The sequence below is a fragment of the Megalobrama amblycephala genome, linkage group LG12, assembly GCF_018812025.1.
Source record: "Megalobrama amblycephala isolate DHTTF-2021 linkage group LG12, ASM1881202v1, whole genome shotgun sequence".
In the NCBI taxonomy this organism is placed as follows: Eukaryota; Metazoa; Chordata; class Actinopteri; order Cypriniformes; family Xenocyprididae; genus Megalobrama; species Megalobrama amblycephala.
The window spans coordinates 24,593,419-24,610,618 of record NC_063055.1 but is presented as its reverse complement, the minus strand read 5'-3'; the positions used below and the strand labels follow the sequence as shown (position 1 = coordinate 24,610,618).

General features: G+C 37.1%; 1 protein-coding gene across 2 annotated transcripts; it reads right to left on the bottom strand.

The window, feature by feature from the left end:
• Positions 1-5,598: 5,598 nt before the first annotated feature.
• Positions 5,599-16,920, bottom strand: gpr61 (G protein-coupled receptor 61). Of its 2 annotated transcripts, XM_048210908.1 has the most exons (3): positions 16,413-16,920; positions 11,630-11,667; positions 5,599-7,814 (listed from the first exon to the last, which is right to left on the bottom strand). In XM_048210908.1, the coding sequence occupies exon 3, from the start codon at positions 7,566-7,568 to the stop codon at positions 6,159-6,161; it is 1,410 nt and encodes a 469-aa protein (XP_048066865.1). In that variant the 5' UTR covers positions 7,569-7,814; positions 11,630-11,667; positions 16,413-16,920; the 3' UTR covers positions 5,599-6,158. The 2 variants fall into 2 exon arrangements, with proteins under 2 accessions (XP_048066865.1, XP_048066864.1); XM_048210907.1 differs by lacking the exon at positions 11,630-11,667.
• Between the last annotated feature and the right edge of the window lie 280 nt (positions 16,921-17,200).

Below are 17,200 nucleotides of genomic sequence, written 5' to 3'. Positions count from 1 at the left end.
GATCACATCAAATCTGGCTACTGATAATTTATTAATCTATTCGTCTAGTAGGTGATACCACCAATTGAGCTTTACCACTGTAATTGATCTGGTATAAATAATGTATACAGCTTTCAAAACTCCCATTATTACTTCTATTACTGATTCATTCTGGCCTACATTTTGATACTATATCAATTGAAACCTATTACATTATGATACCAAGATTTCAGTTCAGTTGGAACAGTAATTGTAATGAAGCCATTATCTTTTTGTAGTACAATCCAAAACAACTATTGAAAACTCTTTGGGTGGAGCGATATGAGAGAACGCACAAACTGATCTCTAATCAGCATCGAGGAGCAACCTCCCCCAGTGCTGCAAATGACTTCACAAAGCTCTCAACACCTTCATCTCTCAGCAGAGCTAAAAGGTCAGGTTGTTTGAACTTCACCACTAGGGGCCTCCCTCTTACTTACCAAACATCAAAGTACATTGATGTGAGTCGCACTGATGTGTGTGTCTGCATTTGTTTGTGTGTGCGTGCGAGTATATATATATTTACTCACATCCACACGTGAAATAGTGAATGTTTTCATCGTCAGGACTCTCAGCACAGTATTTCTTGATAATGGCCTTTGCCCTCCTAAATAATGTTTTGTTATCTTTAGTCCTTTTCTGTCAAGATGAGTTTACCGAGTTATTTCGAGATGTCCTCCAAGGCAGTTATTAATAGTGAAACAGCATTAACATGTGATTGTGATAGTATTGTTCTCTTTCATACAGCCAAAAGTCTAGAAGGTAAATCAAAATGTATACAATTATTAATGTCAATAAACCAAATTCTAATATATAAAACACTAATATAGTCACTAATATTGTGACCCTGGACCACAAAACCAGTCATAACTATTTGAAAATCTGGAATCTGAGGGTGCAAAAAAAAAAAAAAAAATCAAAATATTGAGAATATCACCTTTAAATTTATTCAAATTAAGTCCTTAGCAATGCATATCCACTCACAAAAATAATTTTTTGATATTTATGGTAGGAAATTTGCAAAATATCTTAATGGAACATGATCTTTATTTAATATCCTAATGATTTTTGGCATAAAAGAAAAATCAATAATTTTGACCCATACAATGTAGTTTGTACGCTTTTGCTACAAATATACCCATGCGACTTATGACTGGTTTTGTGGTCCAGGGTCACATATAGTTGGGGTCTGTACGATTTTTTGGTAGCACTTTATTTTACAGTACGTGTACTTTCCTGGTACATATAATTATGTTGTACATACAGGTAAAAGAGTGGTAACACAAGGTAGTTACCTGACATATACATGGAAACTAATAAAAAACACTGCTGTACTTTCCAATGGTACATACATGGTAATTACATTGTACCTATAGACAAGTGTTGGGTAATAACAGGTGCTTACTTATAGTGTCCGTATATGGTAACTATACAGACACATTACTGTACTTACTAATGGTATGTACATGGTAATGTAGTACTTACAGACAAGTGTGGGTAATAACAGGCACTTATGTGTGGCAACTAGTAAGACACATTAATGTACTTACTAATGGTATATACATGGTAATATGTTGTACTCACGGACAAGTGTGGACACACATAACGGACACTTATACAGTGTGTGCATGTTAACAACAGTACAAAACAGAGGCTTACCAAATAGTGTTTTCTTACTGATGCCATTCAAAAAAACAAAATTCTCAAGAAATAAAGTAATTGTTTTGCTGCACTGGGTTTATTGGGTGTTTTATGCACTGTTAATGCTAAATTGCTCTTCACAATAGTGCATCTTATTTTGCAGTCCTTACTAGTTAGTATGCTTAAGCTTATTATTACAAAGGTTAAAGAGCTGGTAATTCCTATGTAATGTTTATGTACAAGGGTGCACTTTATTTTACAGTCCTTTTCCATACTTACTATAGGGTGACCAAACGTCCTGTTTTCCCAGGACATGTCCTGTTTTCACGTCCTGTCCTGGCCGTCCTGGTTGTTTTTTATAAAGTGATGAAAATGTCCTGGTTTTCATTGTTTTTCATTGGGCCATTAAATTTACCGGTGTTACGAGATTTTCGGTTTCCGAAGGCGGAGCATATATGAATATTAATGAGTTAATATTCATATATTAATAATGCACGTGCAACTGAGAATATTAGTTCAGATTGTATCTCAAGACATTAGTGGATTCATTAGTGGATCTCAGCGTCGCGGCTGACTTATGCCTAAACTACAGTTGTTTACTTCTAGGTAACAGTTTATAATGTTTTCATTAGTACGATTTGTGCAGTCGTCTGTAACTGAATAACAGATACTTCGTGTAACGGCAGAGAAACCTTCAGCTATCTATCGTCTACAATGAGTTCAGCTCGTTGTGCTCTTCCTTTGTACCTTGCTGGGAAAGATCAGCTCTACAGCAAAATATAGATGGGCAAACAAGGAGGATGAGGAAGAAAAACAGGATGAAGAGGAAAACGAGGATGAAGAAGAAAACTAAAGATATAGATATTTGTGTCTTTGGTTATAGATTGTATTTTGTAATATAACAATTTTCTATCCATACAGAGGAGGCATAGGCCTACTTTAAATGTATTGAAATTATAAGGCATCTTTGAGTACATTTCGAGTATCATTTGAGTATCTCGTTGCCGGGCCGAGTGTCCTGGTTTTTGGTAATCAAAATATGGTCACCCTGACTTACTATGAATGTACTAGTGAATATACCAAATAGTTCATGTGTAAGTTACACCTGTGGCCGGTTGCATAAACTTAGCCACTTAACTGTGACTTAAAATCTAGTTTGACCAACTAGCACTTAGTTAGGGCTAATCAGTCTTACTTTTCTGATTAGACTGATCTACCTTTTTATGTAACTGACTTTACAAAGTTATTGAAGAAAAAAATAGATGACTTTAGTTTTAAGACTAGTCTAAGCAGTTTATGCAACTGGCCACTGGTAAGAGCTGGTAATTCCTATGTAATGATTATGTACAAGGATGCACTTTATTTTACAGTCCTATTTCCATGTACTTACTATGAATGTACTAGTTAGTTAATGTGTAAGTTATACATTACTTAGGTTGGGGGGGGGGGGGGGGGGACCTGTTATTACCCACAATTGTCCGTAAGTACTACGTAGTTACAATGTACATACCGTTAGTAAATACAGTAATGTGTCTGTTAGTTACCATATACGGACACTATAAGTAAGCACCTGTTATTACCCAACACTTGTCTATAGGTACAAAGTAATTACCATGTATGTACCATTGGAAAGTACAGCAGTGTTTTTTATTAGTTTCCATGTACATACATGTCAGGTAAGTACCTTGTGTTACCTGTATGTACAACATAATTACTACATATGTACCAGGAAAGTACACTTACTGTAAAATAAAGTGCTACTGATTTTTTTGTAAGTCTCTTTTGCTGACTAAAGCTGCATTTATTTGATTTAAAAATACAATAAAAGCTGAAATATTGTGAAATATTATTACAATTTAAAATAACTCTTTTCTATTGTAATATATTTTAAAATGTAATTTATTCCTGTGATGGGAAAGCAAAATTTTCAGCATCATTACTCCAGTCTTCAATGTCACATGATCCTTCAGAAATCATTCTAATATGATTTGGTGCTCAAGAAACATTTATTATCAACGTTGAAAAAAAGTTGTGTTGCTTAATATTTTTGTGGAAACCATGATACATTTTGTTCAGGATTCTGTAGTAAATAAAGGTATTAAAAAAATCCTGCTGACCCCAATTTTTAATTTTAATTACATTTTAGTTGCTTTTGCTACTTTTTTTGACTCATCTTTGTTACTTTTCTCTCCTCTCTATTTCATCAAAACAACAGCCAGTGCTAATGACATTACAAGGGAAAATTAGAAACCTTGTGTCTTTACTGCCTTTCACCTCAAACTCTCAAAACAGCTACCACCAAAATACCACCACAGAAGTTATATGTTTTATGTTTACTGTTGTATGCTGAGGCCACAGCAAGCTCATTCTGCTTATGGCAAAACACAGCAGCACTGCACTGACACAGGAGTTTACCCATAAACAGAAGGCCATTGACAGTGAGAGGAGTCTTGTCTGCATAACAAGAACGACAAAGAAACAAAACAGCTTCTTTTAATTATGCAAGAGACTGCTGAGAATTTCATTCTTTGGCAGAAATTGAAATGTATCTCAGACAAACTTCATGTTACAAACTTGATGATACAAAAAAGGCTTTCACACTTTTTCATTCCTTAAAAAGTTGTGTTTTAGTGGTCAAGGTACTTCAAATAACACAATAGAATTACCATGCAACATGTCCAAATTTGTTTGTGTACCATGTCCAAAAAACATTTTTAATGATTTATCAACATTAAAACAGAATAGCTACATTACAATTTTGATTATATAAAACAAGGAATGTATGCATATTACACTATATCTTCTCTCAAACTCTGATATTTAGCATACGCAACCATTCTGTTTTTGAGTCAGCTGGACTTTCTTATGGCCCATAGAGAGATATGAAGTGCCATCATCATCTTTTACCAATATTGAAGAACCCATCTGATGTGAAACCTGTTAATGAGTGAAATAGCCTAACGCAGAAGTAGTACAATCTTCATCACATATGAAATAAAAAATAATAACAGCAGTATTGCTATCTGATGGGAGTGGGTGGAGAAGTACAAAATCTCAAAGGACATCTGTAGTGGCACATGTTTGCAGCTGACCCGATTGTTAACCTCTTGTCAGAGACTATCTGATTGTCCCCCGCCATTTTGTGGATCAGGTGCTTCACCAAGCCAGAGGCCCCGGGGTGGAAGCCGCCATCTTCATGTCACAAGGTGTGGAAAATGTGACTGAATAAACCGAGGCAGTTTTTACTCTCTGGAAACACATTTAACTTTTTTTCCCAACCTGAGATTGCATCTCTACGGCTGATTAGCAAGGCTTGCTGTATGAATGTGCATCTTGATGAACTCTCAGAACATTTACAATTTTGGAATTTATCAAATTCTGTTAAGAGTTGTTCATTTGCGTGCCCTTCATTGTTCAAATGACCAGAATACACGTGTATTTGTTCTCTTCTGGATTTGTGATTGTGAATACTTTCCGATTTGTCTGAATATACAGTACTGTTAAAAAGTTTGGGGTCAGCAATTTGAAATTAATACTTTTATTCAGCAAGGACACATTAAATTAATCAAAAGTGACAGTAAAGACATTAATGTTACAAAAGCATCAAATAAATGGTTATTTTGAACTTTCTATTCAATAAGGAGTGCTAAAAAATTTATCATGGTTTCCATAAAAATATTAGGCAGCACAACTGTTTTCAACATTGATATTTATAAGAAAAGTTTCTTGAGCATCAAATAAAAAAATCAGTTGTAATTTTAATATTATTTCACAATATTACTGTTTTTAAATAATACAAAAAAAATCTAATTAAAAATCAAATAAATGCAGCTTTAATGAGCGTAAGAGATTTCTTTCAAAAACATTTTTTAAAATCGTACCATCCCCAAACTTTTGAACAATGAAAGTCCTTGTACACCACCACCACCACAGACTATACATGTTTCAAGGTTTTTTTTAATTCATTTTTGAGGAAAAAAAAAAAAATTCAAAATATGACATTGCGGACAGCCATAATTTTATGGCAACTAAAGAATTAGAATCTACCCACCACACAAACAACCTTGGTTCAATATTAGTGCATGCTCCAAATTTTGTTGTTACAATACTGAATTATTAACCAATTTTATACTCATTTGTTGTCTGAATTAACATTAGGAGCTCTAAAAATTTGTAACATCAACCACTTGCGGTTCATACCACTTTTTGAATACAGATTCCACGTCACAATGTTGCTTCCATGTTGCTTCCATGTTGGACAAATGTTGCTGAATCTATGTAAATAAGTTTCTGTCTAGCGGTAATGTGCTGGAGGTCATTTTATCAGTCCAACATCTCTCCTGAAAAGAAAAAATATGCTTTGGATATGACAGAAATCTACAAACCAAAATTTTTAAACAAGCTATGTACAAATTCTTGGGCAGAGTATAAAAAGATCCAATGGTAAAACATAGCAACAATATATGATACATTAAATAAAGATTTCACGTCTGAAAATATCAACCTTGCATTTCTGCTTTAGTCTTGATACAATTGTCTGATATATTAAGATCATTCATGTGTTGGTGCTCTATGAATTCCGAGGTCTCCTCCATGATCTGGCCAGGAATGTGGAAGTCGACAGACGGCCTGTGGAGCTCAGTGGAGAGAGGATTGTCCTCTTCCTGTTGAGGGATGGATATGCTTTGGGAATTCCTTGGCCGCATATTGCAACCGGTGCCCTGAAGAAACTGGAGAAAGTTCTCCTCGATAGAAGCCTCTCGACTGGGCAGCTGCTCTTCCTCACCGGGACGCCTCCACTTGAAAACGTAGGCCAGGTTCCTGGCCAGCTCTTCCCTGATCTGCCGATTCAGACAGCCGTAGAAAAATGGGTTGGAGGTGAAGCAGAAGTACCCAATCCAGGTGAACACGTCCTCTAGCTGGGCCATGCGTGCAAGGGATTCGAGAGAGGACGGCATGACAGCGCAGTACATGTGGAAGGAGAAATAAGGCAGCCAGCACCCAAGAAACTGACCTCCTACAGCGACTAGGACCACTGCAGCCTTGCCCCCACTAAAAGTCCTCTGAGGGGTGGTCCGAGCTCCACTGAGGCTGGCCGCCATGCTCGATCGGCTGCTCAGAGACTCAGAGCGTGGCCGAGGAGTCTCCATCCATGTGGGGACCGGGCCTTGCTGCATGGCGGCTACCCTGGCCACCTTAAACATGTTGCAGTACACCACAAAGATGATAAGCACTGGACACAGGAAGTACATGAGCGTAAAAAGGACCATGAACACCAGCTGTTGGGGCCCTCCGTCCATCCAGTGGAGCGAGCAGCACTTTGGTTCAGCAATTTTTCCCATAACTTTCCCCAGTGCCGGTCCCATCTCCTCTCTTTCAAGCGCCCAGCCAAGTAAAGGGAATGCGGACATGAGGATGGCTTTGATCCATATTCCAATCAAAACCGAAACCACCAGCCCCACGGTCATTTTCACCTCATAGCGCATGGGATGAACGACGTAGTAGTATCTCTCGACGTTGATGGCTGAGATAGTGAGGATAGCAGCACTGATCAGTCCCACGCTTAGACAAAGGTAAGCCTGACACAGAGCCTTGTTGAAAAAGCCCTGACCTGACAGCATACCCAGAGGCATTAAAACCAGGGCCGCGATGAGATCCACCAGGCAGAGATGGAAGACAAACACAAATTTGCGTAGTCGCGGTGTCCTGGCAATGACGGTGATGATGGCTAGGTTACCCACTATAGCCAGTATGTCCATCAGGAGCATGGTGCACAGGGCGAACGTCTGATGGAGGTGTCCATTTCTGGGCTCGCTCAGTCCTGAGGCGTTAGGCTGGGTTGCGTTCGGACGCCAAGAGGTGGCGTGGGTGATGTTCCACAGTGTGTTGTAGGTGGTTGTATGCTCCATGAGAGGATGGAATAAGGATTGTGGGCGGAGGTGATTTTCATGGGACTATCACCCATCCTCCCCTGCTGAAGAGTGGGAACCAGCAGTACCGTTCAATGATGAGGTTCTGTTGACGTTACGGCATGCTGGTAGAGGTCGGACTCTGGAGTTGGGGACATCCAGTTTCATCTTCAAATATTCACCAATGAAGTTCCTGGCACTCCATTGTGCTTAAAGTCCAGAAGCTCTAAATGAGACATGATGGAACTGTGGAAAGAGACAATAATATTAGCAAGCAACTTTTGAGGAATAATCCAACTTAATGTGCATTCTTAAAACCCTAATATTGTCACGACAATATAAGAAATCATATTTTACTTAAAGGGATAGTTCACCCAAAAATGAAAATTTGATGTTTATCTGCTTACCCCCAGGGCATCCAAGATGTAGGTGACTTTTTTTCTTCAGTCGAACGCAAAATATGATTTTTAACTGCAACCGCTGCCGTCTGTTAGTCAAATAATAGGAGTGATTGGGAACTTGAACAATAAGAGTCGAAAAAACTTCCATAGACAAATCCTAATTAAACCCTGCGGCTCGTGACGACACATTGATGTCCTAAGACACGAAACGATCGGTTTGTGCAAGAAACCGAACAGTATTTATATCATTTTTTACCTCTAATACACCACTATGTCCAACTCCGTTCAGCTTCCGGTTAGTGAGGTCTGATCGCGCTCTGACAACGGAAGTGATGTCTCGCGCTCATTGAAGTATATGGGCGAGACATCACTTCCGTCAGCAGAGCGGGTTTTTTGACCTCACTAACAGGATGCTGAACGAAGTTGGACATAGTGGTGTATTAGAGGTAAAAAATGATATAAATACTGTTCGTTTTCTCACACAAACCGATCGTTTCGTGTCTTAGGACATCAATGTGTCGTCACGAGCCGCAGGGTTTAATTTGGATTTGTCTAAGCAAGTTTTATTTACTGTTACAGTAGAAGTTCCTATCCACTGCTATTATTTGACTGACAGACGGCAGCGGTTGCAGTTAAAAATCATAATTTGCGTTCGACTGAAGAAACAAATTCACCTACATCTTGGATGTACTGGGGGTAAGCAGATAAACATCAAATTTTCATTTTTGGGTGAACTATCCCTTTAAGTTTGCGGTCAGAATTGAATGTGGTAATATAAAAAGGATGTGTACAGTGAAATAATGGCAAGAAAACGTGTCTTTCTGTTGGGCTGCAAAAAATAACATGATCCAATTCACAAACAATGACTCAAATGAACTCTTTCGATTTAGTAAATAATAAAACATGCAGCTCAACTAGTGTAGTTTGATTCACAAACAAATGACTCTTACGAGCCAGTCCTTTTAATATATGATTTAAAAAGAATAACAAATAGTTTGTTATTTTGTTTTATACAACAGTTCTTTCTGGTTCTCGAATCTGATTGGCTGAGACCTGTGCGATATTCTCCTAGTATCACCACTAGTACCGTTTCACCGTTTGTATCACTCTGCTTGTGGCGACTGTCATGGAGGTCGAGCAAATGTACCAAATTTTTTTGTAAATACTACCATTGTTATGTCACGAAACATAGTTTAAAGAGTTTTTTAGGCAAGTATGTAGTTGTTCAGACCTCAAATATGTGACTCATATATAAACATAGCACCTATTTTACTCTTTGTTTTGACGATTTCGCAGATGCGAGCTCCAGGCCGTCAGCAGAGAACAGCTTCATCTCAGTAGCTTCATCTTCATCTTAAAATAAGTAGACAGTGGTTAAAAATATAATTAATTTGGCATTATGTCAAACGGGTCATTTTTGATCTTATTACTTGTTCCAGAGCAAAACAATTTGTGTGTGTCCCTTTAAATGCAAATGAGCTGCTCCCTGCCCGCTTTCCAGATGAGGGCAGAGATTTAACAGCTTGCACTTTGGTTGCACAACAACAACAAAGCTAGAGAATCTCACGCAGCCAAAATGATGATTGTCAGTAACGGTGTTCAGCCTTACAATGTTCAAACCAGAGTCGGAGACTGATGGTGAAACTCAGGAAGAAGTTACAACTTATAGAATGCATCTGGACATTTCTGAATTGTTTGTGGATAAATTTATGTAGTTGCTGTGGAGTTGATTCAACTCATCGACTAGCATGTGCCGTCATGTTAATCTTTTGTGCAAATCCAGCGCTGAATTGACCCTCGTTTGTGAAGCAGTCCGGTGTAAAATGACGACATGGCAACAACACTCTACTACAATAACTCTTCCTCTTCTCTAAAGCAGCCCAACATGGCCTCACCCCCTTTGTTGCATGTTCTCTGGGGCAGGGTTTATGTAAATTTTAGGGTGATGTCACTAACCCGGGAAGATGCTCATTGTAGTCTCTACCAGCCATTTGCTTAAAAAGTAATTTCTGTAAAAGAAAATAACTCCTTTTGCATTGAACTTTGAGCGTCGTAACTTTGCAGATGTTGTTTATGCTTGAAAAGCAACATTACACATTAACTAAAGTTAAAAAAGTGAAATCATAATGAATTAAATATGAAAATTAAATTTCATAACTTTATATTTAGGCGATATTTAACTTAAATCCTGTACTGAAGAGCTTCTTTTGTACATTTGACTGAATTGTTTGCTTGTGTTTATGTCTTTTATAATGGATATTGTTGTTAATTTAAATATTGTTCAATAAATATTATTTTATATAAATAATATGTCGTATTAGTATCAATGAAAGTTACATTAAAGACTCTAAGTGAGTCAGAACCAGGAAGTTGTTCCTCTGTGGACATTTAAACAGATTTTTTTATAATGGATCTAATATTATAGACATTGACCTGAAGAATGAATGCTAAATCAGATGCAGGTACTTAGTCAATCTCTCTATCATACTACCATAATACTCTACTCTACATAATACAATAAGTTTCAATGAAGCGACTCCACGTTCCTTCATTACTAGTTCTGAAGTGACGTTTTAGAATTGTAACGGAGGCTTGGGCTCAACTGTTAAACTGTCAACTTGAGATTTGAATCCATGCACAAAAGAGTTTTTTAAAGACACTCCGTTGTTGTTCTTATTTATTAAAAACGTGTGCTGTCGAACTGTTGTATAAATGCAATATCAAACTCATAGTCGTGCGATATGGCTGTATATCAGCATGCTGTGATTACTCGGCCTGCAGCCTCGTGCCTAATCACGTGCTGATATACAGCCATATCGCACAGCTACTTATGTATATTGCTCATTTAATTAGTCTGATGCATCCTTCACTAAATGAACTTGAGTGTCATCAACTCAGAATCCATCAGAGCAGTTACTGCAAAACTATAAGTTTTCTTGCCAACTTCTTAAAATCTCTAAAGCACCAAAAAAAAAAAAAAAAAAGAGGAGACGGCTAAAACGTTATCAATATTATCATCACAATCAAGCACATCATAGTCATGTGGATAATCATGCAACTGTAACTCTGTTTTTTGTCTGGCCAAACCACAGTTGCAATACCTTCCAGGTACAGAACAGCCCCATCCCTTCACTACAGTTAACCATGAGATCATTGTGGTCACAAGCCTTGGGCAGAAAACAAAGTCTCTATGCTTACAGAAATGTCCTAAAACAACAGTTTATAGCTGAAGTAGAGAATCTTTTGAGCTCTTGTCATAACACTGACCACATTGTGTCACAAGGGAGAGTTTGTGCCCTCAGGGAAAACTGGATGGATTGATGCTGTAGGAAAAAACAAAGCTGGTCCAGTGTTTTTAAGGTAAAATATGATATCGTAAAGTTAAGAAATGATGAGAAATAGTTATGACCATAAACACAGACCACATGATTGCTAACAGTTTAAAGACATTGAAAGGGTGTGATTATACATGTATGTTTGTGTGAAGCAGACAGGAAAGTACATTTAGTGCTGGGTATCAACACAAATTTCATTATTGATAAATTTCATGATGATGATACAATACAACTTGCAATGATAAATACTAATACTCAAAGCAGGAGAGTGTTTAGAGTTAAAAAGATAGTTCACCCAAAATTAAAATAGTCATCATTTACTCACTCTCATGTTGTTCCAAACCTTGTATGACTTTCTTTCTTCTGTGGAGCACAAAATAAAAAAAAATATCATGAAGAAGGTTTCAACTGTTTTTGTCTAATAGACCCCATGACTTTCATTAGATAAAAATACTGAGACATTTTTAAAAATGTCTTCTTTGTGTTACACAGGGGAAAAAAAGTCATACAGGTTTTGAACAACATGAAGGTACGTAAATAACACCAAACTTGTCATTTTTGGGTGAACTCTTTAAGTGAAAACAACACAGACTAATTACTAAAAAATACTACAACAATGATGAAGGGACATAATAGTGATTGGTGAACTCGGTAACTTTCCAGAAAACTTCCTGGTATTGAATCTGTTGTTTCCATAACTAGGCCACAATCATCAGGATACTATAGGGCAGGATTTCTGTTGTGCTAGGCAATCCACCGCTTTTAAAAATGAATACAGGATGATATTACCATGCATGAACTGTGTAATTTGTTGCTAAAACACTTCTTTCTTTCACAGTTAAATGTGCAGAACCAAACATAAGTAAAACATTGGTAGATTGAATTCACTGAAAAATGTAAACATTGTGGGTCTCTCTTTCACAACATGGACTATGTTTATATGCTCATGCAGTCGTAATTGAACTACAGCAGGTTTTTGAGAAGTTGAGCTATGTCTTCCTTTGTCTGACCAAGAATACTGGTCATGATACAAAGCGTAATCTAAGGATTAACACACATGAAACATCATCTCTACACTGTAAAAAATGACCGTGATTTTAACAGTAAAAGACTGTAAAAATGCTGCGGTGAAAAACTGTCAATTGGTTTACAGAAAGTTTCCGTACTATATACGGTGAATAACTGTAATAGATCTAACGGTACATTTAATGTAATTTTACGGTAAAATACCGTTAAATTCACAGTTTTTGGAAGTGAAAATAACAATTCATTGTAAAAATTTACAGTGAAAAAACGTAAATTGACATTCCCACAATTCCCTGCGTGACACTTCACATTTGATATATTTTCGTTGAAATAACTCAGTTTCTTCTTAGTTTTTCTCATTTTTTCCTAATCAGTTATGTACATTAGGGTTTTATGTTACACCTAATGTTGTAAAATTAATGTTTATTGCATTTTTAAAATGTCATGTGTGTTACCATGATGGTGTTTAGTGTGTGTGTGAATGACACTGTGTGCACCTTCTATATATTAGTATTGTCCTCCTTAGCTTGTGATGAATTTTGATTCATCATGTGACTCTCATCACCACTGTGTTTGGTGATTGTCAGTGTATTATAAAGGTACAAAACAGATATTAGTACTTCATTAGGTTGGTAAATTAACATTAATATCAGTTAATGAAATATGTTATTTTACCGTAAATTTAACAGATTTTTTTTTTACGTTGCTACCGTATTTTTTACGGTAAAATTCTGGTAACCACAGCTGCCATTTTTTTACCGTAAATTTTACTGGGATTTTTTTTTACAGTGTATCTTCAGAGCAAGTGCACGACGCCATGGCTAATTTTAGTCACATTAACATGCCTACACTACCATTCACATTTTTTTTAAAGAAGACTTGTATGCTCACCAAGGCTGCATTTATTTGATCCAAAATACAGTGAAAAACATTTTTTTTTTAAAAAAATATTGTTTCAATTTAAAAACTTTTTTTTTTCTATTTTAAAACTTAATTTACTGTATTCCTGTTTTGGCAAACTTTGTAACACTATAAATGTCTTTACTGTCACTTTTGATAAATTTAATGCATCCTTGCTGAACAAAAGTATTAATTTCTTTTAAATTACCACACATTTTTGAATAGTAGTGTACATTAGTGTTGTAGTACCGGTCTCGAGACCAGTTTTAAGACCATTTTTTGAAGGTCTTGGTCTTGTCTTGGTGTCGGCCGCATTTGGTCTCAGTCTTGTCTTGGTCTCAGACTAAAAGGACTCAGGATTTTATTTCAAGACCGGTCAAGACCACAACTGCAGGGATATTGCTAAATTGCCGTTGCATTGTCTGATTTCTTTGTTAACATCATTAATTTGATTGGATGTAAAACTTCCTGCTTCAAATGCAATCAATAACTTATTTCTAATTTCATTTATTTTGTTACTGTTGTGCCAGGTCAGAAATCAACAAGGGATTGTGTCAAAAATGTCACCAAAATTACTACAAATGCCCACAAATTTCAAGATATAATTGCAAAAAAAAAAAAAAAATACTTGTAAAAGATCTTGATATTTACATTATAACATATTATATAATTAAGCAATATCACAAGAAAAGGGCTGTTTTCACAAATATGAGCACAATTGCAAACGTGATATTGATTTTTTTTTTTTAAACAAATGTTCAATAAACAAAATTTTATTTTTAAAACATTAGTCTCAACATTATTTATGCATTTGTAATTGTACCAATTCAAAAGCAACTTCTGTTCCACCTCTGTACACTGTAAAAAACAATAAGTTTACTTAATTTTACTTTTGCACAAATATTTTTTAAGTAAATTTCAAATATGGAATTAAGTAACTCTACTTAACTAAGTTAAGTAAAATTAACAACGAAAATAAAGTAATTTTGACTTGGCCAGTAAAAGGTTGAGTAATTTCTACTTAGTTGAAGTTTCTTATGCAATACATTTTACTCAAACAATATAACACTGAATTAAACCATGCTTTTAAAGTGTATGCTTTACTTAGAAACATCTAAATAAATAATACAATAGATATTGTGTAAACATTATATCTACACATTAGAAATAACACGGCACTTGAACACAGAGACCTCAATACTTGGTTCACACAACACAATGACAGTAACATTTGATGGATCGTTTTTCAGTGTGAATGTGGCATTTTGAGTAGAAAATTAACTCCAAATGTCACAAAATGGCAAGTTACTAAACATAACCACAAAAGCAATGATAAAACAGTGTAAAAACAGTTGGAAAACAGCGAAAAATCGACCTCATTAATTATTCAAGGCCCAGTGCATGATGGGAACACCAGTATCAGAAAAGTTGAGTAGTTTTACTTAATTTTATAATTTTCATATTTACGCTTTAATTTCTACAAGCTTAAACTGAGTACTAATAAAGAATTTACTTAGTTTTTTAAATTCTTGCCTGAACTAACTTTTTCATGTAAAAATGACATTTGTTTTTTCTGTAGTATTTACTTCACCATAAAATCATTTTTTACAGTGTAGTGTAAAGATGAATTTTGTTGTTAGTGATTTCAATTGATTGGTAACAGCTCTATATAGTGTCATATTATTCTAATTGTAATTATTGATTAAAAATAAGACATTTCTCAGGGAGTAAATGTGGATCTTTCAGATGAATTTGAGGAGTGCTAGTCTGATCTTGGTCTTGACTCTGTCTCGACTTGCTTTGGTCTTGGTCTTGTCTTGGTCTCGGTTTAGGTGGTCTTGACTACAACACTAGTGTACATACTAGACAAAACTGATCTACAATAATATTATCATGGCCTGTTAGACCGACTTCACAATTGCTTAGACAAATTGTTTTAGTCTGACCGAAACTAAACTTTTAAAGTGAACATAAATTCCTTTTGCAATTTTGTTGACGGTAGTGGTGCACACTTCACCTTTAAAGAGCTGTTTTTACATCTGGCCCTTAAAAAGTCACTTTCATTGGTATAGCTTAATGTATTCAGATTGAGTCATTATATCTGAATCATAAAAGCAGTTAATTTAGATTTAGATTTTTAGATTATCTGACAAGCTTTGCCTTTATTTTACAGTCACTACAATAAGCACTACAGAGAAACAGTCATTTGTTGTGTCAAGATCTGTGATCTAGAAACCTACATATTCATTATCCATGTCATGGCATACTGTAGATAATCAACATGAAAAATATTTTTCTATGATGCTATCATAATGCACATGATGAGAAACATAAACACACAGTTCAGTGTTTAGTGTATTTGATTCGTTTGTTTGGTTGTGGGTGTGTAAAGGATTTTAAAAATGACAGTGAGGATCATAAAGCCCTGAAGCACCTGTGCTTTCTATAGGAAAGGATTCAGATTAGCGTTCATGTTCTTAAATGCATCTGCAGGGCCGAGATGAAGCTGTAGGAACCCGAATGCATTTTAAAATGGTCGACTTTCTGTGAACCCTCCTGCACTTTGTGAGACAAGAATCTGCGAGCAACTAACAATCTCAGGGACTGCCAACTGAGAAACATATGACCCCATAATATGCACATGACTCAGTACTTACTGCGATGAAAACTAGCTCTGTTGTTCAGAAACCTTGTGTTTTCCCCCTCCCTTCTTCTTCTTCTTTCCCCCTCAGGGTGACCAATGCTGGCACTTTACAACTAATAGCCCACACTTATAAACATGATGTCTGCTGTCATCACCTATAGTCCACTATCACACCCATAAGTGCCGAGTTTATTGTCTGCTACCAAACAGTTCCCATAATCCCCTGAGGTGAGCTGATTCAGTGCTACGTTACACATATGTCATGTATGTCAACACCTTGATTCAAGGCCACCGCTGGTTTAGATTCCCACGAAACAAACATGGATACAAGCCTGGTGATGGAGCCTAAAGCCTACAAAGCAAGACCTGAGAAATGTCTAACCGCAAGACTGAGATCTTAAAAACCATTTCCAACTTGTCCGTCTGGAAATACTACAGCATATGCATGTCGTCCACGATGCACAAGTTTAAACATCGGTGTGGAGGTGCAGAGTTAAAGGAACCGTGGCTCCATGAGATGTAGATGAGGAGAACGTACCTGTAGTGGAGAGGTCCAGCAGCAAGGATCTCCTCTTCAGCTTCCAGGGTTAGTGTCGCGCGACAGTGAGAGAGAGATAAAAAGAGGGGAAGAGAGAGAGCGAGAAAGCTAGAGAGAGAGGTACCCAACACCCCTCCTCACCTGGCCCTTTCATCTCTCCGCCCCTCACCCTTTCACCCGCCCACACGCATGTACACACACATTCACACAAACACACACAGAGAGAGAGAGAGAGAGAGAGAGAGAGAGATATCGCCCCCTCCCCCGTCAGCGATGCTTCAGGCAGGCGACTGGTCCAGGTGGTCAGGCTGATGTTCACGCTGCCGAGAAGACAGAAAGATAACAAAAAGCACTGTCTCTTTAGGCGGCGCCGTGCGAAACCTGCTCTAGCCCCTCTTCTGACACACACACATCCACACAAACACACATAAACATGTGCTCTCCCACACACACGCACAGGGCAACTGCAGAGCAGAATGGAGAGGAGACAGGGATGCAGGCAGGCAGGCAACCTTCCTAGCATCACCAGGTCCTAGTGCCCTCCTGTTCCCTCCGTGACCGTCCACAGGCTCACAGGCGCATACGTTCGCACACATGAGCTGCGGTATGGGTCATGTCAGGTTCTTGGGATCCATGGGGGGGTGTTGCAAGGAAATAGAAATACACTCGCTTTTTCTCATTCAATCTCTTCCAGTTAGGCCCGGGTTGATCTCTGTGTCCAATCCGTTAAAAGCCCTCTCATGAGACCCTGATTATTGTTTGTTTGAGGTTGCAAAGTCTGCCAAGGC